This window comes from Kogia breviceps, chromosome 19, assembly GCF_026419965.1.
Source record: "Kogia breviceps isolate mKogBre1 chromosome 19, mKogBre1 haplotype 1, whole genome shotgun sequence".
NCBI classification, from domain to species: domain Eukaryota; kingdom Metazoa; phylum Chordata; class Mammalia; order Artiodactyla; family Physeteridae; genus Kogia; species Kogia breviceps.
This window is the reverse complement of record NC_081328.1, coordinates 32,544,341-32,570,089: the sequence shown is the minus strand read 5'-3', so window position 1 is coordinate 32,570,089 and position 25,749 is coordinate 32,544,341. Positions and strand designations below refer to the sequence as shown.

The 25,749-nt window shown below is 38.5% G+C and overlaps 1 protein-coding gene across 3 annotated transcripts in view; it reads right to left on the bottom strand.

Moving 5' to 3' along the window:
• Nucleotides 1-25,749, bottom strand: part of CA10 (carbonic anhydrase 10) — a 658,053-nt gene that overhangs the window by 107,993 nt on the left and 524,311 nt on the right. For 2 of the 3 annotated variants that reach the window (XM_067020655.1, XM_059047231.2), the window contains one exon: nucleotides 14,427-14,612. The exons of the other annotated variant lie outside the window; for it this stretch is intronic. In XM_067020655.1, coding sequence (XP_066876756.1) covers nucleotides 14,427-14,612 — 186 coding nt within the window. The remainder of the gene's footprint in view (nucleotides 1-14,426; nucleotides 14,613-25,749) is intronic. 3 annotated transcript variants of the gene reach the window in all.

Genomic DNA, 25,749 nt, shown 5'->3' with positions numbered 1-25,749 from the left:
CTTTCATTCCTGGGATAAACCCCACTTGATCATGGTGTATGATCCTTTTAATGTGCTGTTGGATTCTTTTTGCTAGTATTTTGTTGAGGATATTTTCATCTATGTTCATCAGTGATATTGGCCTGTAGTTTTCTTTCTTTATGACATCTTTGTTTGGTTTTGGTATCAGGTCTTAGTGGCCTCGTAGAATGAGTTTCGGAGTATTCCTCCCTCTCCTATGTTTTGGAAGAGTTTGAGAAGGATAGGGGTTAGCCCTTCTCTAAATGTTTGATAGAATTTGCCTGTGGATGTCAGGCAGATTCTTAACAACTGCCTCACCAGTGAAGTGCCTGGCAAAGTGATTTAAAACCTCCTGACTAAGCTCATTTTGTCAATAGGTCCTGTAGGATTCATTTTTAAGACTGAATCCAGAAATTCCTAGTTCAGCAAATAGATCCTAAGCATGAAAATGTATTCATTCAAGCTACCTCTGAGACTAAGGACTATGGTTCCTCATGTTTTGCAGAGGGAAAGAGATGTGTTTATATACAAACAAATCCACAGATATACAATCTCTTGCTTATCCTATTTCAAAGAAGTGAGAGAAAAAATGTAACTGTGCATCTGTATGAAACTTCCTGGTTGCTGTCCATCTGATAGGGGAAGGTGAATAAAGCTACAGTTCTCAGCAGGCCAAGACATGATGCTGTGTCATATTTTACATAGCAATTATGCCACTTGGAGAAATAGGCTCGTGTCTCACTTTACAGTCAGAAAAAGTTCAGGCTATTCTTAAGGCTGTTGCAGAACTGGGAGGGGATAAAAGATCATTTCAGGTAACAGAGAGGGCACTTATGATGAAAGAGAAAAACATGATCAAGAAGCTACTTAGGGGCATAACTAGAGAAGTGACCTGACTTGTCTAAGATCATTCAGTGCATAGCTAGAGTAAGAGACCTGGGTTCAAATCCTACCTCTTCCCCGTATCAACCAAGTGACTGAAGGCAGGTTCTTTGACCTTTCCAACTTTCCTTTCCTCTTTGTAAAATGGTGCTAATGAGTGCTACCTCACAAGAAACTTGTGAGGACTGGGTGCAATAAGGCACTGAACACAATGCCTGGATCATAGTACATTCTCAGTAAATGAAAGCTGATGGTAGTAATAACATTAGTATATTGTATCTTTATGTTTTATCTGCAAGGATTTTGGACTAGATGAGCTCTAAGGGTTAAGCTGGCTAATAACTGACTTGTACAGCACTTGTATAGCACAATTGCTGTACAAGTCAGTTTTATACTATAAAAGCACTATCTCAGAAGTGCCTGGGTTTTTTTTGCACTGCACATCACTCTATAGTGTGTATAGAACTGGCATTATTACCGCATATCACAGCTTAAAAGGTTAAGGAAGGCTAAGTGACTTGCCTATTTCTGCCCTTACTGAGATCACACAGCTAGTAATTGACAGAACAGGGTCTTGAAGTCAGACCTGTTAAGTCAAAATGTTGCCCTCTGTCTGTTGGCCCTAGTGTCCGTCTCCTAGGCCAATATCCTTTCCCATGATGTGTTTGTCTCTGCTACCCTGCAGCCCTCTTCCAGGCCAAGGCAATGACTACTCTTGGAGACTGCTTTTAACAAGCTGATCCAATGAATTATCATGAGAGCAATCCTAGTCTTGCCCTTTTACTGCTGATATGGGGATAGATTTATAGAGGCTGACTCTGGCTGGTATTTGGGAATGGATAATTACCTTCACTTACTATATCCTAGGGTGCTTTGGCTAAATATTAACTGGCCAGAATTCTGCCCTTTCCAACCAATTCTGAGCATGAGAATGCCACAGGCAACTAACTGACATAATTCATTTGAGGTGACCATAAATCTAAGATTTCCACTAGAAATGATGCAAAGAATTAATGGAACATGAAATCAAGTAAGTGAAATTGAGTACAGTAATTAGTTCATATTTTAATCCTCAGGTCTGTTTATTATCCATTAACTGGTGAGCAATTAAGTTGGCACCATTGAAATATTAGCTTTGTTTCAGCAAAAGTTTATCGATATGTCAGCATAAATGAATCTGGTGGTTTTAAATGGCTTTATTTTGAATTGCATAGCAGCATATCCATGGAGTGGCTAGACATCTAATGATTTAATTTTGCAATATTGTTATCTAGATTGCTTATATTTAATATTGCTAGGCTGTTCTGGATGGTGGGAAGAGTCTGTGAGAGGATGGATTCAAACTGTAGAAAAGTATGGCTTATATCCTTGGATTCTTAATGTAATAGTATGATTGCATTTTCCTATTGAGACCGAATGAAGGATCTTTAAGGCATTTCACTTTCTATTTTGGTCTTCCAAACTTAAATTTCCATACTTCTTGGAATTAGGCACTATAAAGGTTCTCACATCAGTGGTGTCTTTGTTGGACACTCAAGATTGCTCATGTTTGTGAAATAATCTGTCAATGTCTTTGTCTTTTTGAGGCTGATTGTATAAATGCTCTTGTGATGGGGTTCTGCTAACTAAGGCAGGAAACCTGAATATCAGACTACACCTGCTCTACTGGGCAACAAAAACCAGATGACTTAAAATGGTCTTTTGAGTGTTGGGATTTGATATAATTACAATTTTTATTTAGAAAATTTTAAATCCCAAAGTAAGAGTCAGGAAACTTGGGTTCTGGTCCTAATTCTGCCACTGAATCTTGGTGACTCCGGGAAGGTCTCTTGCCCTTCCTGGCTCTAATTTTCCCTTTGTATGTAAGTGGATGGGAAGAAATGACCTCAGTGAGGCCTCTAACACTGATACTTTAGATGGAAGCTTTGTGCAGGCTTCTTTCTAATAGCAGGTCTGTATCTTGAAGTGGAGATGTGATCTTTGGAGGAAACTCTACAAATTTTTTTAAAAAATTAAGTTCTTTTAAAAGATCTTATTTTATTATTTATTTATTTATTATATTTATTTGTGGCTGCGTCTGGTCTTAGTTGCAGCACATGGGATCTTCACTGAGGCATGCAGGATCTTTCGATGTGGCACTGGCTCCTTGTTGCAGTGTGTGGGCTTCTCTCTAGTTGTGGCCTTCAGGCTCCAGGGTGCGTGGGCTCTGTAGTTGTGTCACATGGGTTTCAGAGCATGTAGGCTCTGTAGTTTGTAACACACAGGCTCTCTAGTTGAGGACCACGAGCCAGTAGTTGTGGTGAGCAAGCTTATTTGCCCGGCGGCATGTGAGATCTTAGTTCCCTGACCAGGGATCGAACCCACATCCCCTGCATTGTAAATTGGATTCTTTACCACTGGACCACCAGGGAAGTCCCAGAAACTCTAGAAATTTTAATGGACATTGATGTGGTCAATTTGGAAGTGAACAAGTCATTTTTTACTTTACATTTTCTTTTCCAATTGACTTTATTCCTGTAGCTTTGGAAATGGATAAAAAATGTACTGCTAATCATTTCAACGATACCAGCTTAACTGTTCACCAGTTGCTGGTTCACAGAAGTCTTAGAAGCAGTATCCATCCTCTAACTGCAGTGTCACTGGTTACTAAATAAAAGAGGATCCCTTTCAACACTTGTAGAGTCGTAACAGTGATGATCTCTATGATGACAGTTAGGTTCTACTGAACCCTGATCAAGTCCCAGTTAATGACTGTCTTTAATATTGTCTTTGTAATATAACACCTCCCTCCCTACTTTAGATGGACACCAAAGGGGGAGATAAAAATCAAGTAAAGGAAGATGGTGGCTGTCATAATGCCACCCTAGCAGGACCAGATCAGAATTATGATACAGTTTGGTATGGAATCAATGGGATAATGAGCTAATCTCAACAATTTGTCTTCAAATGCAATGACTTCTCTCTTAGGCAGCCCCAAAGTGTTCATCTAAAATGGCAATCCAGGAAGCTGCTAACTGGACTGAGCTGTCCTTTCCCAGAAGTAATTATAAAAATGTCCAAAGGGAAAAGTGCCTATCCTTAGATCAGAGTCATCATCTGCTTGCTGGTATCATCATAATCTGCTCTACCACTAGGCTTCTAACCTCTGTTTGCTTTACTTCTTAAAGGTCAGTTTGTTCACTCTGGGTGGGACTGGTTCCTGGAATCCGGAGCTTTGGCTTCTAGCATTGGCAAAGACAAGTTTCCTGGCCTGATCCTGGGAGTAATTCCAGAGCTGAAATGAGGAATCTAAATGAATTTTTCTAGCACACCAGTTATCAATTGTTCCATTACTCCTCCCAGGTACACTGAAAATTCACTTACCTTATATTTGTAAATAATTTGACATTAATACTTAGAGCTTCTGTTAATAATGTCATTGACTTTATTAGGTTTGTCATTATGACAACATAATTTATTTTATGATATACTGGGCATAATTTAGACTCTCTGAAAGCTACAGTCTTTTAAATGATATTCATTTACTCATTCAATCTACCAAGTGCCTATCACATGTATGTGATATTAAAAAGCACAACCTACTCTGTGGCTGAAGGGAGTTAACAGTCTGTTTGGGAAGATGGGATCTTCCACTAGATTGAAGGCTCCTTAAAGGCAGGCCCTGCAGCCTACAGGTCTTCGAATTTCCCCACTGGACTAGGGCCCAGAGTAGGTGAACAATGATTATTGTGGGGTTTATCAATAAACCTTAGCCTATGACAAGCAATGTTATGTATCAGAAGACCTGAATTAAATCCAGCCTCAATCACTTATTGTCAGGATGGTCTTGGGCCTTAGTTTCCCCAGGTACAAAGGGGATAATATTAAGGGTAACCTCACTGAGCTAGTGTTTAGTGATTAAATCAGAGAATTTATGTCAATGTGCTTTGGAATTCATTCAAAGTAAAAGCCAAAGTCCATACAAAATCCATGCAAAGAGGTAATGATCTGCAGCAGCTCCCAGCCCTACTCTTCTCTCTCTGACCTCTCATACTTGATCACTTACACGTGAGCTCCTGGTCTTCCTAGAACACTCAAGCTTTCTCCCACTTCAAAGCTATGGAATTGGTTGTTGCCTCTGCCTAGAATGTCCTTTCCCTAGACATCCCCATGGCAACTTCACAAATGTCAGGCTCTCAACAAGGTCTACACTGACCACCATATTTACACTTGTAACTCACTACCTCCACTCCTCATCCTCTGATCCCACTTACTCTGATCTATTTCTTTTCCCATAATATGTATGATAATCTAACTTACCATAGAAATTTACTCATTTATTATGTTTATTATTTATTATTTGTCTACCCCTACTAGACTTAATTACCTTACAGGCAGGATTTTTACCAATTTAATTCACTGTAGCACATGGTAGGCTCTCAATTAATATTTGTTAACTAAATGAATGAATGAAAGTAAATCGCAAAGCAGGTAAACAGTGACTGGGTATTAGCAGTGAAATTCTGTAGCCACCTATGTGTGTGACTGAATAAGTTCTGGATTGCACTGCACAGTAATTGATTCGAGTCTGTGCCTTGTCCCTCCAATGGATATAAAATTCCTCCAAGGTGACACTTAATTGTTTAATCCCTTTCTGTTCTTTACCACATTTAGAATAGGGCTAGGTTAGTACCTCATCTCAAAGCGTATCTCTTTCTCCGAGAAAGTCCGGAACTTCTCTTAGTGGTTACTGTGAACTAAATCAATCTTTCTTTCTTCCAGTTTCTAATGGAATTTGATGCTTTGGACAGCCTTTATTAAAACACTTCAATTTAAATGAGGCTATATATAATAATCCCTATATAGTCAATGAATGCAACACACTCAAAATTCCAGGGAAAAAAGTCTATAAAGTTCCAATTCCTAAAACACCAATAGTAGATTAAGTTATTTATTCAGTGATTGAATGATTAATTCCACAAAGATCAATTAAGAAGCACCCACTGTATGTTAGGCACTGTGCTAGGTGCATGATGTACAAAGATGAATAGCAAAAAGTCTCTATCCTTGAGGGGATTACCAAAATTATTTATTCCTTAGTTCAGCAAACATTTATTGATGCTGCTGTCATGTGCCAATGTACAAGGTATTGGGAATACAGTAATGAACAAGATAAAATTCCTATCAACAAGAAATGTGGTTCCAGAAGGGAGAGTAAACAGTTATAAAATCTATAGCGATGGTTAATTTAATCTATTGGGGTCAGCAAAATTTTTCTCTAAAAGACCAGTTAGTAAATATTTTGGCTTTTGCAAGCCACATATGGTCTCTGTTGCATATTCTTCTCTTTAGAAAACAATCCTTTAGAATCCAAATTGGAAAAGAAGAAGTAAAGCTGTCACTGTTTGCAGATGACATGATACTATACATAGAGAATCCTAAAGATGTTACCAGAAAACTACAGGATACAAAATTAATGAACAGAAATCTCTGGCATTCTTATACACTACTGATGAAAAATCTGAGAGTGAAATTAAGAAAACACTCCCATTTACCATTGCAACAAAAAGAATAAAATATAGAGGAATAAACTACCTAAGGAGACAAAAGACTTGTATGCAGAAAATTATGACACTGATGAAAGAAATTAAAGGTGACATAAATAGATGGAGAGATAGACCATGTTCGTGGATTGGAAGAATCAACATTGTGAAAATGACTCTACTACCCAAAGTAATCTACAGATTCAATGCAATCCCTATCAAACTACCACTGGCATTTTTTACAGAACTAGAACAAAAAATTACACAATTTGTATGGAAACACAAAAGACCCCGAATAGCCAAAGCAATCTTGAGAAAGCAAAACAGAGCTGGAGGAATCAGGCTCCCTGACTTCAGACTACACTACAAAGCTACAGTAATCAAGACAGTATGGTACTGGCACAAAAACTGAAATATAGATCAATGGAACAGGATAGAAGCTCAGAGATAAACCCACTCACATATGGTCACCTTATCTTTGATAAAGGAGGCAAGAATATACAGTGGAGAAAACACAGACTCTTCAATAAGTGGTGCTGGGAAAACTGGACAGGTACATGTAAAAGTATGAAATTAGAACACCCCTGAACACTATACACAAAAATAAACTCAAAATGGATTAAAGACCTAAATGGACACTATCAAATCTTAGAGGAAAACATAGGCAGAACACTTTATGACATAAATCACAGCAAGATCCTTTTTGACCCACCTCCTAGGGAAATGGAAATAAAAACAAAAATAAACAAATGGGACCTAATGAAACTTAAAAGCTTTTGCACAGCAAAGGTTAGCATGAACATGACCAAAAGACAACCCTCAGAATAAGAGAAAATAGTTGCAAATGAAGCAACTGATAAAGAATTAATCTCCAAAATTTACAAGCAACTCATGCAGCTCAATAACAAAAAAACAAACAACCCAATCCATAAGTGGGCAAAAGACCTAAATAGATATTTCTCCAAAGAAGATATACAGATTGCCAGCAAATACATGAAAGAATGCTCAACATTATTAATCATTAGAGAAATGCAAATCAAAACTACAATGAGATATCATCTCACACCGCTCAGAATGGCCATCGTCAAAAAATCTACAAATAATAAATACTGGAGAGGGTGTGGAGAAAAGGGAACACGATTGCACTGTTGGTGAGAACGTAAATTGATACAGCCACTATGGAGAACAGTATGGAGGTTCCTTAAAAAACTACAAATAGAACTACCATACGACCCAGCAATCCCACTACTGGACATATACCCAGAGAAAACCAAAATTCAAAAAGAGTCATGTACCAAAATGTTCATTGCAGCTCTAATTACAATAGCCAGGACATGGAAGCAACGTACGTGTCCGTCAACAGATGAAGGATAAATAAGCTGTAGCACATATATACAATGGAATATTACTCAGCCATAAAAAGAAACGAAATTGAGTTATTTGTAGTGAGGTGGATGAACTGGAGTCTGTCATACAGATTGAAGTATGTCAGAAAGAGAAAAACAAATACCTTATGCTAACACATATATATGGAATCTAAGGAAAAAAACATGTCATGTAGAGCCTAGGGGTAGGATGGGAATAAAACACAGTCATAATAGAACATGGCCTTGAGGATATGCGGAGGGGGAAGGGTAAGCTGTGACGAAGTGAGAGAGTGTCATGGACATATATACACTACCAAATGTAAAATAGATAGCTAGTGGGAAGCAGCCGCATAGCACAGGGAGATCAGCTCCATGCTTTGTGACCAACTAGAGGGGTGGGATAGGGAGGGTGGGAGGGCGGCAGACGCAATAGAGAAGAGATATGGGGATATATGTATATGTATAACTGATTCACTTTGTTATAAAGCAGAAACTAACACACCATTGTAAAGCAATTATACTGCAATAAAGATTAAGAAACAAAAAACAAAAAAACCCCACAATCCTTTAAAAGTGTATACCGGGCTTCCCTGGTGTCGCAGTGGTTGAGAGTCCGCCTGCAGATGCAGGGGACACGGGTTCGTGCCCCGGTCTGGGAAGATCCCACGTGCCGTGGAGCGGCTGGGCCTGTGAGCCATGGCCACTGAGCCTGCGCATCAGGAGCCTGTGCTCCACAACGGGAGAGGCCACAACAGTGAGAGACCCGCGTACCACAAAAAAAAAAAAAAAAAAAAAAAATGTATACCATCCTTAGCTCGTTGGCTGAGCTTGGCCTACAGTCTACAGTTTGTGGACTCGTGTAGTAGACGAATATACAGGATTCTCTGGAAGTCAAAAGGAGGCAGCAACACTTTACTGGCTGGGAGAAGGGAAGGGGACTTGGAAAACAAAACCAGGTGGGCTGTGCTGGATATAGGGGAGGAAGATGGATCTAGAAATCAGGGTAGAGGGAACAGCTTTCCCGTGGCATTCAAGTAGCTCTTCTATGTGTATTACTTGTGTATCTGTTATTTTTGAATATCCCAATTCTCATTCCCCCTCAAATCCCCAATTGTACCAACGGAGCATCTCTACCAGGAGGTCCCAGCCTCCTACAAGGTGCTAATTAGATTTCCAGAGTACCTCCCCCCAAAACCATTCAGTGCTTCATGGGGTCCTGTTCTCAGTCATGTGTTCCTTAGCACTTTCATACCCTTGCACACTTTAGGATGATTTGGTGTTAGTTGCTTATTCCTACAAATTTGTGTTACTTTGGTGAAACCAGTCTCTCAGAGAAGCAAATAACTGATTCCTTGAAGAGGACAAGGCCTGCAGTTTCTTTTAGTCTCAGTTGTTTGTGCTGAGATAATTGTTTTCTCTATTCTGATTCAGAGCCATTAAAAATACATTTATTGTACATGGGACTTTTATTTCACCTTTTAATTAAACAAATCTTATCTACATAGCAACAGCTATGGACTTTTTCCTCCCTCAAATGTGTTTGAACAGAATCAAGATTCAAGAGGCTGAGACTTGAAAGGTTGATGTATTTCTACCCAACCTTCAGAGGGAGCAGCAACTGTGTCAGGTCACACAGCTGTTCAGCCATCCTCTCCTTAATACAATCCAGAGAGAGTTATTTCATAGTTCCCTTTCCAGAACAATCCTCAGGTATAACCCATATTATGTTGTATTATATACATATGTAAGCCTCAATAGATCTGTATGCTTCTCTTGGCAGGAGCTGGGTTTTGAGCTCAGCACACAGCAGAAGCACACTAGCCATGTGAAGAGTGGATAAAATAAACAGGAGGATCTGGCCACAGGTATTCCATGAAGTAGCGGGTGCAATTCTCAGTGTACCCCTTAACCCTTTGAAGTGAAGAACTTAAGGAAGGTTTTCAAAATGAATACTTCCAACTTCCCTAAATAAGAAAGATTCTTCTTATCTAGACTCACTACTGCAACTTAATCCATGGGCATGATTGTTTTCAAATATTATCTTTTTCCTGGTTAATATATTTTTTCTTTTCATTAATACCCTACTTTGTATTGGACATTAATCTAACCACTCAGACACGATTAGGAAGCTAATGTCTTACTTATTAAAAACAGTTAATTTTCCAATCTTAAAAAAAATTGAGACATTTGAATCTCTGAATATGCTCATTTATCACCAATCCCCGACAATGCATCCAGGAGTTCTTATGTAGGACATGAATAATTTTTATAAAAACACAGTTGCTGACTGTGTTGTACATCCACACAGCTTTATAAAACAAAGCAAATGATGACCATCAATTACAATAACCTCACTAGACAAGACTGCAATTAATCTACAGCTCTTCAGATAACGACTGCTGCACTGCGCCAAGGAAAATGCCCGGCATTAACGGTTTATTGTGATCAGCAATGATAGATGGGGCAGATGGTAATGTGATTATTCATTGTCAACACAATAAACAAATGTTTTGCTGATGAAGTGTTTACCTAAGTCCTCTCTGAGGATAGGTCAAAATAGAGAACAAAGGCTTCTCTGAAAATTGCTCAAAATAAAAATAAACAGTTAATCTATGGATGAAATATACTTACTTAACTGGGGCTAACCCTCAGTAGAATCCAACTGGAAAATATTTTCCCTAAGGAAATCATGGGTTGGGTAGAGTTTTGGGATTCGAAGGTACAGTAAAGCCTATAGCTCACTTGTTTGTTAGGATGAGTCACTTTTATGAAGTCCTCAAATTCCATTCCATGCTTAATAATTCCAGTGATGGGAATTCATTGTTTTCAGAGGCAGACTCATTCCATAGATAGATAGCTCTCATTGTTAGAACATATATTTAGCTGACTGCCATCTCTCTGGAATTTTGGACAATTGACCCTAGGTTTTCCCCTCATCCCACATAGAAGATGTTAAACTCTTCTTGCTCACTAAAGCCTTTTATTTATTTTAATTAATTAATTAAAAACATCTTTATTGGAGTATAATTGCTTTACAATGTTGTGTTAGTTTCTGTGCTATAATAAAGTGAATCAGCTATATGTATACATACAGCACCATATCCTCTCCCTCCTGCATCTCCCTCCCACCCTCCCTACCCCACCCCTCTGGGTGGTCACAGAGCACCACCGAGCTGATCTCCCAGGGCTAAATGCAAGCATACCTTGTTTTGTTGCACTTTCTTGTACTGTGCAGATACTGTGTTCTTTATGAATTAAAGGTTTGCAGCCACCCTGCATTGAGCAAGTCTATTACTGCCATTTTTCCAATAGCATTTGCTCGCTTGTGACTCTGTGTCATATTTTGGTAATTCTCACAATTTTCAAATTTTTCATTATTATTATATTTGTTAAGGTTATCTGTGATCAGTTCTTTGATGTTACTACTGTGACTCACTGAAGACTCAGATGATGGTTAGCATTTTTTAGCAATAAATTATTTTTAAATTAAGGTATGCACAATGTTTTCTTAGACATAGTGCTATTGCAGTTACTGTAGTATAGTGTAAACATAACTTTTATATGCACTGGGAAATAACATTCACGTGACTTGCTTTATTGTGATATTTGCTTTATTGCAGTGGTCTGGAACCTGCAATATCTTTGAGGTATCTCAAAAATCAATGCCTATCCAACTTTTTCCACATGACATGTTTTGGTCCTTTCAACATTCTGTTTTTTTGCACCTAAACCCATACCAGTTTTTAGACCACTCGTATTCAGGGGCTCAGAAAGAAATGGTGTACTCAGAGCAAAGAGTAAATATTTGTGTTGAGGCTGTCAATCTTGCCTTGGAGCAGGGGATGTGTGTGTGGCTGCTCTGCTTGGGAAGCTGTTCTCCAAACACCATTAGTCTAGATAGCACCCCAGCTTTGCCATGTCCAGTAGGCAATTACTTCGGGTGCACCTTTTAAAATTTTTGTGCAGGATGGCTTTGTTGATTAAGTCCTCCTTCTTTAGAAAACTGGGATAATTCAGGCAGAACCTGAGCTGAAATTGACACAGTGGTCACTAACCAAATTCTCTCTCAAAAATTGTTACAAATGTTCATTCCTGGACCCCTTCTCTGGAGACTAATTCAGCTGCTTCCAGAGAAGGATTCAATGTAAATATTTTGGCAATTTTCCCCAGGTAATTCTAATTCGCAACTCTGTTTAAATGCTTTTTTTGGGCTTCCCTGGTGGTGCAGTAGTTGAGAGTCCGCCTGCCGATGCAGGGGACACGGGGAGATCCCACATGCCGCGGAGCGGCTGGGGCCGTGAGCCATGGCCTCCGAGCCTGCGCGTCCGGAGCCTGTGCTCCGCAGAGGGAGAGGCCACAACAGTGAGAGGCCCACGTACCTCAAAAAAAAAAAAAAAAAAAGGATTACAAATGCTTTTTTTCATTGAGAACACTTAATAATGTACTACTGAGGGAGTGCTTCACAAACCTAATATTCATACTCTCCTGGGAGCTTTAAAAATGCAGGTTCTTTGGAGCAGCTGATACCTGTGGTCCAGGGTAGCTCTAGGAAAATTAATACATCAAGATCAAATTGTTATATGTTTCCCTAAAGGGTTTTGGAAGCCCTCATTTACTCCAAAATTGTAGTTTATATACAAGTTACAAAGCACCCTTATTAAATATTGAAGAAACAAGCAACTTTAAGAAATTCTACAATATAAAGGTTTTAGCCTGGTAACCATCTATATCTTTTCACTCATTCATTTAATAAATTCATTCACAAATTCATTTTTATTCTGAGACAATATTGTGATAGGCACTGGAATTTAATAGTTCAGTAGGAGAGAAAAACAAAGAAATAACAGCAAATAAATGTCAGTCAACAAAGAAAATGAATACAAATCTTAAAATAATGTATTTTAAAAGGAAGCGTTTATCTAATTTTAAATAGGCTCTAATTCAGCCTGGCAGTCCCCCAGTTATTCTCAGTTCATTAGTTTTTGCCCTGCTGTCATCATATTTCCTGCTGTATGTGAGTTCAGGATCTGTAACTCTTCAGAATTTCCCATTACATTCTCATGTCCCTTTGGCAGACATCCCTAATCATTCCTAGCTTTTTTTCCCTACAGATTCAGGAAGGAGACTCATATTCCTGCTCAACCCGGTCCTCTATGCCACCATTACTAATAGAGCACAGATGAAATCCACGTGCAGCTTCCCCCATGCACAGGGCCTTGACACACCTTGGTGACTTTGCTGTTCCTCATTTCCTGCTTTATCTTTGTTGTCTATCAACTATTGAGTACTTCTAATGATCCTTACATCTTTAATCCCACTTCATTTTCAAAACAACCTGGAGAGGTATATAAACTCAGCCTTAGAAGGATCAAGTAACCATCTCAAAGTCACACAGTTACTGTGTGTCACAGCAGGAGGTACAAACTTAGGTTCTTTGATGCCAATGCTGATGTTCTTAAACTTGTTCTGCATTGCTTCTCTTCTCAGCCCAGTTCAAAGGGCACCTCCTCTGTGAAACTTCTCCTGCGTGCTTCAAGGAAAATTTGTCACTTATTCCTTAGATTTGGCCAAGACCTTTGTACATCTCCATTACAGCATGGCATTATACTTTTAATGATTTGAATATAGTATTCTTTGAGCTCCTCTGTGGTAGGAACTATGTCTTTATATATATATATCTCCATATCCCTGGTAACTAGAACAGTGCCTAGGTGGGTTCTCAGTTGATGCATTCTGAATGATCATTAAAATCTGGCTACTGGACTCATTCAGCTGTGGATCTCTTTCTCAGTGTGTGGCCTTACTATATTAAAAACAATGCCAGGTTTAAACATGATCTTGATTAAAAATATTAAAAAGACCAAGCCAATAGTGAGATACATACTTGTTATTTGAAAGCCTTCTTGACATCAGTTATTGAGGACTCTTAAACAGAAACCTAGCTATAAGATATTTAGCATATAAGGAAACCTGACCTTTAGTTGATAACCACCCTCAAGAGTAAGGGAGGTAAAAGAGGTCAAATTAACTACACCCTGCTTATCAAGTGTCATATGTCATAACACACATGATATTTGTTTAAATTGTAGCTCTTGTCCTATAACTGAAGGTGTGGTTTGGCTCATTGATGTGGCCTGAGTTCTGTCTGGTAGACACAGTGGCACTCACCGTTAATGGTGGCACATTCTGCAGAAACTCGGACTGTTTAGTTCCCTGACATTTATTTCCCTATACGTAATAGTTTTGTGCAAATAAGACCCATTCTGCCAGAAAGGAGAAATATGGAATCTATGCAAACATGTGACATATAGGGGGCTGATAGCACAGATAGGTGTAAATGAAGATGTACATGTAAGGTGAGGGTTTAGGGTTGAAATAATGATCTGACGATATCTTAGGGCATTAGTCACAAGAGAGCTCCACCAATGTCTCAGGAGGAAATATCAAGTTTCACTGTGGTCTTCCCTGGAAAATACTGGAAGCTCATTATAAACTTCTATGTCAACTTGCAAAAGACAGATGGAGAAAGGAGGCATAGATTTTATTTCATAGATACAAGAGCAGTCTTTCCATCTGTCATCACACCTTGGATATAAATAAGCACCAAATCTTATTAATTGGCACTTACCCGTAGTACTTCAATAACCTCACATACCTCCCCAGAGAAAGCTTGTCCGTTGAGGAGGTGCTCTGACCCTTGGCTATCCTCACTCCCAAAGTGTAGCCGGACCTCCTCCAGCCGGTGGCTGTAAGTCATGGGCCCTCCTGATACGTTGACCAAGTGCTCCTTGTCCAAGCGCAGGGACACATGTCTTCCAGTGTTGTACATGGTCCCACTGACCTGCAAGGCAATGAGCAACAGGTCAAACAAGGCTCTCCTCCTTCCATTTCTCACAATTTCTCACTCAACTCAGCATGGTGCTTACACCAATGCCTTTTGCTTCCTTTTGATAGGAAGACACTAGACTAATTCCACATGTGAAGTAGGGAGTGACAGCCTCCCCAGAGAGTATTTCTTCCCTACCTGGCATCTATGGTACTTTCTGTGAGTCATAAACGACATTATCATTTAGGAATCTGAGGTAGGAACTCAAAGGAAACCTCATCAACTGTGACTAATATTTTGGACGTTGCACTTATAAAGAATTAACTTGTTTTCTTACCATAAATATTTGGAATGTAAAGATGCTGCAAAAGTTAAAATCTCAGGTGTGAGAAATTGGAGAAAGCAGTTAGTAAGGATGAGAGGCTACAAAGGCCAAAAGAGAGACAAGTAAGCTAAAATGAGTGAATAGGAGCAAACCTTAGGGGGAGACTGAGGCTTAGGTTTGTAGTCTCAAACATTCAGTATGGTGTGTCTTGGTTCAGGTCCTCTCATCCCTGCAACCAGACACTGAAAAGCGTCAAAGCTCTGATACTTTCTTGCAGTTTGTGGCCTCGGTGTTAAGCTAAAGAGATTCATATAAGCTTCCCATTTCGCATACTTCCTATTCCATCTTGCTTCAGCCCCTGCAAGCTGAACCTTACTGCTTGGGGTTTCTTTCCCTCCTTTTCTCTTGAACTTGATGCTCAGCTTCATTTTGTTGACTATGACCTTAGCACCTCTCAACACTTGATTCTAGAACACTGATTGCTACCTGTGAGTCTATTGCCTTAGTCTTCTGGGTTGACTTAGCTCTAGGAGCAGATTGAAAACTTAAGGGAGACTTTGAGTGGGTCTGGATGGAATGCTTCTGGGCTATGGGTTGCTGAGCTACTTGGATTTTCTACCTGCTTACTCTGACTCCTTTGGGCCCAGCCCTAGGGATTCTTTAAGGCAGCAGTCCCCAAAATTTTGGCACCAGGGACCAGTTTTGTGGAAGACAATTTTCTCCCACGGACTGGTGGGGTGAAGGTTTCAGGATGATTCAAGTGCATTACATTTATCATGCAGTTAATTTTTATTATTATTACATTGTAATATATAATGCAATAATTATACAGCTAATCATAATGCAGAATCAGTGGGAGTCCTGAACTTTGTTTTCACTTGCCACTCACAGATAGGGTTTTGATATGAGTCTGCAAGCAATTGATTTATTATGGTCTCTGTGCAGTCAAACCTCTCTACAAATGATAATCTGTTTTTGCAACCGCTCCCCAGAGCTAGCATCACTGCCTCAGCTCCACCTCAGATCATCAGGCATTAGATTCTCATAAGGAGTGCACAACCTAGATCCCTCACATGTGCAGTTCAAAGTAGGGTTTGCAGTCCTATGAGAATCTAATGCAGGGCTGATCTGACAGGAGGGAGAGCTCAGGCAGTAATGAGTGATGGGGAGCAGCTGTAAATACAGATGAAGCCTTGCTTGCTTGCCTGCTGCTCACCTCCTGCTCTGTAGCCTGGTTCCTAATAGGACACAGACTGGTACCGGTCCATGGCCCGGGGGTTGGGGACCCCTGCTTTAAGGGATTCATGTAACTTCTGACAACTTCATTAGATATGGTTTTCATATATTTGCTCTATAGCATTAACTTTACCTGCCCCTCCACCTTTCTAGCACTAGTCTTGTGAATGATCAGTTAGTTTAGTTCTGTAGATTTCTCACTGTGTCAGAGACAGTATTGCTTACCAAAATACTCCACTGACTCATTATAGCACCATCTTGCTATAAGGTGGAGCCCATGTGCTGATGTTGGCCATGGTCTGTGAGGGAACATGACAAATGTCATTTACAGGTTGAAACAGTGAAAAACTTATGTGAGATTCTCCAGTCTCTTTCTTCCCCTGGTTCATCAATCAAGGGGCAGTGTGGAAATCTGTAAATGTTGTACAGCTACAAGATGGAGCTTGTGTCAGCCTGAGTCGCTGGCAGATTATGTGCAGATTGCAAAAATGGCTAGAATTCTTCCACTCCTTGTAACTACACTACTTAAAATGTGACCTTGTAGCTGTTCCCATCAAGTTAGGGCCATCTGTTTCTCCACCCCTTGAATCAGGACTGGCCTTGTCACTTGTTTTGGCCAATAGCACATAGTGGATATAACATGCTTATTCTGAGAGTAGGCCTCTAGAGGCCTTGCACGTGTCCTTACTCCTTTGTGGAAACTCGAGACCACCATGCAAACAAGCCTGGGCTAGCCTGCTGGAGGATGACCCAGAGTGAGGAGAACCATCCCAGGAGAAGCCATCCTAGGCTGGTCATTCCATGACTGATCCACCAGTTGACTGCCTTAGTCTGGCCTGGACCAGAAGAATTTCCCACAGACCATAGCTTCCCATATACTGGGGAGCTAAATATTTGGTTGTTTTCAGTCCCTAAGCTTTGAGATAGTTTGTTATAGAGCAAAAACTAACTGATATACACCAAGTCAATCATCTTCTCTGTCAGGTGACTCTAGAACTATCAACAGAAACCCTGGACAGTCTTTGTTGAGTAGCTGAACTAGAAAGTCACTTGGGGCTCAGACAGTTAGTCTGCTAATCAGCTGGAAAGTCATACCAGAATGATAGAAGAAAGCAGCAGATATGCCAAGAGCGACAGAGGAAACCATGCAGGAGAGAACTGGAGAGAATATCTACTTCACCTTCAGAAACCCTTTGTACCTCTTTGTTCCAGTTCCTTCATGAGCCCTGGGTATACTTTCTCTGATACTTTACATCTTACAAAGGGATTTATTTTTTCTTAAGTTATCTACTCCTTGCAACCAAATGATCCTTATCAAAGATTCTAGGCCTGTTCTTCAGTCTCAAATAAGTGTATATTTAATCAGTATGACATAATGAGAGCTTGTCTTCTTTTCCTGTCCCAATTTATGACTTTCTTTGCAGTAAAATGGTAGAGATAGATTTGTGTTTGACACTGCATTCATCTTTAAGCAAAATTTATTTTTTCTACTTATTAAGATAATATACAGGTATTTATTATATATGGACCCAGAACAGCTCAATGAAATAAAAATCAGCCACAATTCTACAGTAAACCAATAATCACCACTAATATTTTGGTATATAACTTTTTACACTCATAACCATATATATCTATATTTTAATGAGATCATTTTATATGTGTGATAATAAATGCTTTTCACATACAAGGATATATGATTATATATATATAAATATATTATTATATATAATAATTTAATATATCTATGTAAATTTATATATTTAATATATTATATACAACATATGTATAATATATTTAATATATTTGTTACATATTTATACATTAATATATATAAATATATATAGTAAATTTAAATTATTTTTAGTCACATGAATATTTCTAGGTTATTAACTGTTCTTTTGAAGTATCACTTTGAAATAGTTTCATAATATTCCACTGTAAACATATATGACTTATTATTGAATCTTTACAGCCCTTACACTTTTTCACTATTGTTAAAAAATATTACAATGAGATATAGAGAACAAGCTAGTGGTTACCAGTGGGGAGAGGGAAGGAGGGAGGAGCAATTTAGGAGTAGTAGAATAAAAGGATTAACATGGGATTATATGAAATCATCTTTGTGAAACTTTTGAAAATTGTAAAGCACTACACAATTTAAAGAATCTTTCACTCAATAAAAAATATATTGCAATGAACATCCTTATAGATAAACATTTTTACTAGTGCAGATATTTCATTAGACAAACTCTCGGTCAGATGGTGTACACATTATTACAGTGCTTATTATCTATTGCCAAATCCATTTGCTGTGGAGTGTAGATCCCACAGAGCACGGCTGGATCTCAAATTCACTTCAAATTGCATTAATTCAAACAAGCAACATCCATGGGCCCCTATAGTATGCAAGGCTGCATAACAGGAGCTGCTTCAAATTCTTATAGGATATGTGTTATGTTCCAAAGAGCAAGTATATCAGGCTTCCCGGCACTTCTAAAAATCCTCTCAATGTGTCTGTCTAATGTTCCTAAGAAAATTGTTGCCCATTGAAGCAAGGAAGGGACCATGTCCTATGCTTGTCTGCATTTTCCCAGTAATTAACACAATGGCACACAGTAGAGAGAAGAATAAAGGACTCTTGAATCAAAAGATTCCCAATCTGCCTCTTGGTGACCTTGAGTAGTTCAGTTAATTACTTGAAGCCTCAGTTTTCTTAACTGTAAAATAGAGATAAGACAATTTCCCCTATGTAAATGAAGGATAAAAAACTATAAGGCTTGTAGAGAATGAATACGAGAATGATAGAAATAAATCCCTCCTTATCAGTAATTACTTATTGATTCCACTTACATGAAGTCCTAGTGTAGTCAAAATCATAAAGATAGAAAGTAGAATGGTAGTTGACAGGGGTGGGGTGCAAAGAGGAATGGGAGTTATTGTTTAATGGGCATAGAGTTACAGTTTTGCAAGATGAAAAAATTTCTGGAGATGGACGGTGGTTGTACTTAATACTGCTGAAATGTATAAGTAAAAATGGTTAAGATGTGTATTTTACACACATAAAAATTGGAAAAAATTCCCTCATGAGTTTGTTGTGAGAATTAATACATTTAATGGTCAAACATATTCATTCTTTTCCTTCATTTACTTTTGACAATGGGTGCCTAGCTGACCTTGTGGGACCTGTGTTGATCTTACCCACTTCCCATAGCCCAGTGGAATATAGTGTTGCTTTCTAAAAGTCACAATGAAGAACTTTTACCGACTTCTGCATTGTGATGATTCACTTGTCTCTCATTTTGGATTTTAAAGCCCCAGTTGTGGGAAACATCCAAGATCATTTTGAAGGCCATGAAGCAAACATGAAACCAGGGTAATCAGGAATAAACCAGTGTGCTTTCTAGTTCTCCCACTCTATACTTCCATACTCCTTCTACTTCCATGGCTCTATCTTCATTTATTCATCTGACTGTGTGCTAGGAGCTGAGGATAGTGTGGTGAGTAAAACCAGGCATGGTCCCTGACTTCATGGAGCTTACAATCTCCATTATGAAGAGAACAGAGTGGGAGAAGGAAGTTATGGGGAATCCATGTGAAATTCTACCATTTGCATATGTGTTCTCACAATTAGAGGCAACACACCTATTCCCCCATATTTCCCCCAGACATTGAAATAACATTAATTTATATTAATCAAAAAAAGCTGTGTAACCAGGGTATGGTTTGTTGCATTTTAATTTTTAAAAGAAGGCTTGACTATATTATGTATGATATCTAATGGTACATCTGCACTGAAGTAATTAACACTGCAGCAGTGTCATTTTACCTGTAATGCTAATTACAGTGTTTCCAATGAACTACTTTGGTGCACAGCATGTTGGAAAAAATTGTATTATGTAGACCAGGAAACAGAACTGAATGGAGACGATGAAACTGCAGGGTATATCCAGGTTGCATCTGGCTGCCCTACAGTTCTCCTTTTTGTTTTATTTTAATTCACTACAAAATGAGATGAGAGAGATATGATGCCCATGTAAGTGAGAGAAGTAAGAGTGGTTTGTGAATGCTCAGTGACTTGTCTAGAATCATACAGCTAGCAGTGGTGGCAAACCCAGGTCTCCTGATTTCAAGTCTAATGATTCTTTTTCCCATGGAAAACAATTTTGTTCATTGTTTTTTAATTTATTTTAACATCTTTATTGGAGTATAATTGTTTAACAATGGTGGGTTAGTTTCTGTTTCATAACAAAGTGAATCAGCTATACATGTATATATATCCCCATATCTCCTCCCTCTTGCACCTCCCTCCCACCCTTCCTTTCCCACCCCTCTGGGTGGTCACAAAGCACCACTGAGCTGATCTCCCTATGCTATGCAGCTGTTTCCCACTAGCTATCTATTTTACATTTAGTAGTATATATAAGTCCATGCCACTCTCTCATTTCGTCCCAGCTTACCCATCCCCCTCCCCATGTCCTCAAGTCCATTCTCTACAGCTGCATCTTTATTCCTGTCCTACCCCTAGGTACTTCATAACCATTTTTTTTTAGATCCCATATATATATATGTGTTAGCATATGGCATTTGTTTTCTCTTTCATACTTACTTCACTCTGTATGACAGATTCTAGGTCCATCCACCTCATTACAAATAACTCAATTTCATTTCATTTACGGCTAAGTAATATTCCATTGTATATATGTGCCACATCTTCTTTATCCATTCATCTGTCTATGGACACTTAGGTTGTTTCCGTGTCCTGGCTATTGTAAATAGAGCTGCAAAGAACATTGTGGTACATGACTCTTTCTGAATTATGGTTTTCTCAGGGTATATGCCCAATAGTGGGATTGCTGGGTCATATGGTAGTTTTATTGTTAGTTTTTTAAGGAACCTCCATTCTGTTCTCCATAGTGACTGCATCAATTTACATTCCCATCAATAGTGCAAGAAGGTTCCCTTTTCTCCACACCCTCTAATCAATTATTGTTTGTAGATTTTTTGATGATGGCCATTCTGACAGGTGAGAGGTGATACCTCATTGTAGTTTTGATTTGCATTTCTCAAATGATTAGTGAGGTTGAGCATTCTTTCATGTGTTTGTTGGCAAACTGTATATCTTCTTTAGAGAAATGTCTGTTTAGGTCTGCTGCTCATTTTTTGACTGGGATGTTTGTTTTTTTGATATTGAGTTGCATGAACTGCTTGTAAATTTTGGAGATTAATCCTTTGTCCATTGCGTCATTTGCAAATATTTTCTCTGATTCTAAGTGTTGTCTTTTCATCTTGTTTATGGTTTTCTTTGCTGTGCAAAAGCTTTTAATTTTCATTAGGTCCCATTTGTTTATTTTTGTTATTATTTCCATTTCTCTAGGAGGTGGGTCAAAAAGGATCTTGCTGTGATTTATGTCATAGAGGGTTCTGCCTATGTTTTCCTCTAAGAGTTTTATAGTGTGTGGCCTTACATTCAGGTCTTTAATCCATTTTGAGTTTATTTTTGTGTATGGTGTTAGAGAGTGTTCTAATTTCATTCTTTTACATGTAGGTGTCCAGTTTTCCTAACACCACTTATTGAAGAGGCTGTCTTTTCTTCTCTGTATATTCTTGCCTCCTTTATCAAAAATAAGGTGACCATATGTGCGTGGCTTTATGTCTGGGCTTTCTATATGTTCCATTGATCTATATTTCTGTTTTTGTGCCAGTACCATACTGTCTTGATTACTGTAGCTTTGTAATATAGTCTGAGGTCAGGGACCCTGATTCCTCCAGCTCCGTTTTTCTTTCTCAAGATTTCTTTGGCTATTCAAGGTCTTTTGTGTTTCCATACAAATAGTGAGATTTTTGTTCTAGTTCTGTGAAAAATGCCAGTGGTAATTTGATAGGGATTTCATTGAATGTGTAGACTGCTTTCGGTAGTAGAGTCATTTTCACAATGCTGATTCTTCCAATCCAAGAACATGGTATATTTCTCCAACTGTTTGTATCATCTTTAATTTCTTTCATCAGTGTCTTATAATATTCTGCATACTGGTCTTTTGTCTCCATAGGTAGGTTTATTCCTAGGTACTTTATTCTTTCTGTTGCAATGGTAAATGGGAGTGTTTCTTTAATTTCTCTTTCAGATTTTTCATCATTAGTGTATAGGAATGCAAGAGATTTCTGTGCATTAATTTTGTATCCTGCTACTTTACCAAATTCATTGATTAGCTCTAGTAGTTTTCTGGTAGTATCTTTAGGATTCTCTATGTAGAGTATCATGTCATCTGCAAACAATGACAGTTTTAATTCTTCTTTTCCTATTTGGATTCTTTTATTTCTTATTCTTCTCTGCTTGCTGTGGCTAAAACTTCCAAACTATGTTGAATAATACTGGTGAGAGTGGGCAACCTTGTCTTTTTCCTGATCTTAGTGGAAATGGTTTCAGTTTTTCACCATTGAGGATGATGTTGTCTGTGGGTTTGTCATATATGGTCTTTATTATGTTGAGGTAAGTTCCCTCTATGCCTGCTTTCTGGGTGGTTTTTATCATAAAACAGTGTTGAATTTTGTCAAAAGCTTTTTCTGCATCTATTGAGATGATCATATAGATTTTATCCTTCAATTTGTTAATATGGTGTATCACATTGATTGATTTGCATCTTGATCATGGTGTATGATGCTTTTAATGTGCTGTTGGATTCTGTTTGCTAGTATTTTGTTGACGATTTTTGCATCTCTGTTCATCAGTGATATTGGCCTGTAGTTTTCTTTCTTTGTGACATCTTTGTCTGGTTTTGGTATCAGGGTGATGGTGACCTCATAGAATGAGTTTGAGACTGTTCCTCCCTCTGCTATATTTTGGAAGAGTTTGAGAAGGATAGGTGTTAGCTCTTCTCTAAATGTTTGATAGAAATCGTCTGTGAAGCCATCTGGCCCTAGGCTTTTGTGTGTTGGAAGAGTTTTAATCACCGTTCCATTTTCAGTGCTTGGATTGGTCTCTTTATTTTTTCTATTTATTCCTGCTTCAGTCTCAGAAGGTTGTGCTTTTCTAAGAAGTTGTCCATTTCTTCCAGGTTGTCCATTTTATTGGCATGTAGCTCCTTGTTGTAATCTCTCATCATCCTTTTTATTTCTGCAGTGTCAGTTGTTCCTTCTCTTTTTTCATTTCTAATTCTATTGATTTGCATCTTCTCCTTTTTTATTGATCTTTGTTATTTCTTTTTCAATTATTTTTGATCCGATCTTTATAATTTCTATCCTTCTGCTAACTTTGGGGCTTTTTTGTTCTTCATTCTCTAATTGCTTTAGGTGTAAGGTTACGTTTTTTAATTTAAGATGTTTCTTGTTTCTTGAGGAAGGATTGTATTGCTATAAAATTCCCTCTTAGAACTGCTTTTGCTGCATCTCATAAGTTTTGGGTCATAGTGTTTTCATTGTCATTTGTTTTTAGGTAGTTTCTGATTTCCTCTTTGATTTCTTCACTGATCTCTTGGTTATTAAGTAGTGTATTCTTTAGCTTCCATGTATTTGTATTTTTTGCAGATATTTTCCTGTAATTGATATCTAGTCTCATGGTGTTGTGGTCAGAAAAGATGATACAATTTCAAATTTCTTAATTTTACCAAGACTTAATTTGTGACCCAAGATATGATCTATCCTGCAGGATGTTCCATGAGCACTTGAGAAGAAAGTTTATTTTGTTGTTTTTGGATGGAATGTCCTATAAATATCAATTAAATTCACCTTGTTGAATGTATCATTTAAAGCTTGTGTTTCCTTATTTATTTTCCTTTTGTATGATCTGTCCATTGGTGAATGTGGGGTGTTAAAGTCCCCTACTATGATTTTGTTACTGTTGATTTCCCCTTTTATGGCTGTTAGCATTTGCCTTATGTATTGAGGTGCTCCTATGTTGGGTGCATAAATATTTATAATTGTTATATGTTTTTCTTGGATTGATGCCTTGATCATTATGTAGTGTCCTTTTTCTCTTGTAATAGTCTTTGTTTTAAATTCTATTTTGTCTGATATGAGAATTGCTACTCCAGTTTTCTTTTGATTTCCATTTTCATGGAATATATTTTTCCATTCCCTCACTTTCAGTCTGTATGTGTCCCTAGGTCTGTAGTGGGTCTCTTGTAGACATCATATATATGGGTCTTGTTTTTGTATCCATTCAGCCAGTCTATGTCTTTTGGTTGGAGCATTTAATCCATTTACATTTAAGATAATTATCAATATGTGTGTTTCTATTACCATTTTCTTAATTGTTTTGGGTTTGTTATTGTAGGTCATTTCCTTCTCTTGTGTTTCCTGCCTAGAGAAGTTCCTTTAGCATTTGTTGTAAAGCTTGTTTGGTGATGCTGGATTCTAGTAATTTTGTTTGTCTGTAAAGGTTTTAACTTCTCTCTCGAATCTGAATGAGATCCTTGCTGGTTAAAGTAATCTTGGTTGTAGGTTTTTCCTTTTCATCACTTTAAATATGTCCTGCCACTCCCTTCTGAGTAAAGATCTTGATGTGAGTAAATGCAAGTATCTTAGCTCATTTCACATGGAAAATATGTCAGGGATTTTCAATTCATCTCAAGCCTGTAGGTGCAGTGCTTAGACAGTTCCAGAGGCAGCAGGATTCTTTTTCAGGAAAATAGAAAACTGGAAAGGACACTAGGCTGCTGATGTTCATCCTTGGAAGAGGCCTGGAGAAATCTAAAAGTCAGGAAGTCCCCTGGCTGCCACATCTGCCGACATTTACACTGGTTTGAGATTGGGTGGAGCTAAATGCATTGAGGGAAGTGGTAACAGATGCTCCAGACAGAAATGCCTGTTAAGATTGTGTGTCAATCAGTATCATCTTGATTACTTGAAACAGTCTAAAAGTAATGTGTTCTTTTTCAAAGCAAAAATTTACCCCGAGTTTATTCATTTTGTAAAATTGGTTGTTCTTATATAGCAGATACGGTGCTTTGTGGCAGCTCATGATTAACCAGGGCCACTTATTAATGGACTCATCTCCTCTTTCAGTCTGCTGACACTGTGGCATTAGAGGAAAATAAATTCAGTCAGTGTGCTTTTAAGGAGAATTTTCATTCTTTGAAAATAAGCAACAATCCTCTTTATAACAGTTGTCATCTTGGTTTGAATTCTTAAATGGTGTCTGATATGGTGTTAAATACTGAACATGAATTAATTAATCTTTACAATTTCTCCCTCACTAAACCTAGTGTGGTACTTAGCCCTGTGCTGTTTGCTTTCTCTTGGATGGGGAGATATGGGGCCAACCCTGCATGTAGTGGAGGCCTCCCACAAGCACACCTGTTCTTCTTGATCTCTGTGGCTCCTTTGCATCTTGAGGCAAACATCCCATGAATGAGGGAGCCAGGGCTTGATCCCACATGTCTCTGACTCTAAAGCCTGTACTTTTTTTTTTTTTTTTTTTTTTTTTTGCGGTACACGGGCCTCCCACTGTTGTGGCCCTCCCTTTGTGGAGCACAGGCTCTGGACACGCAGGCTCAGTGGCCATGGCTTACGGGCCCAGCCGCTCTGCGGCACGTGGGATCCTCCTTGTCCGGGGCACAAACCCGCATCCCCTGCATCGGCAGGCAGGCTCTC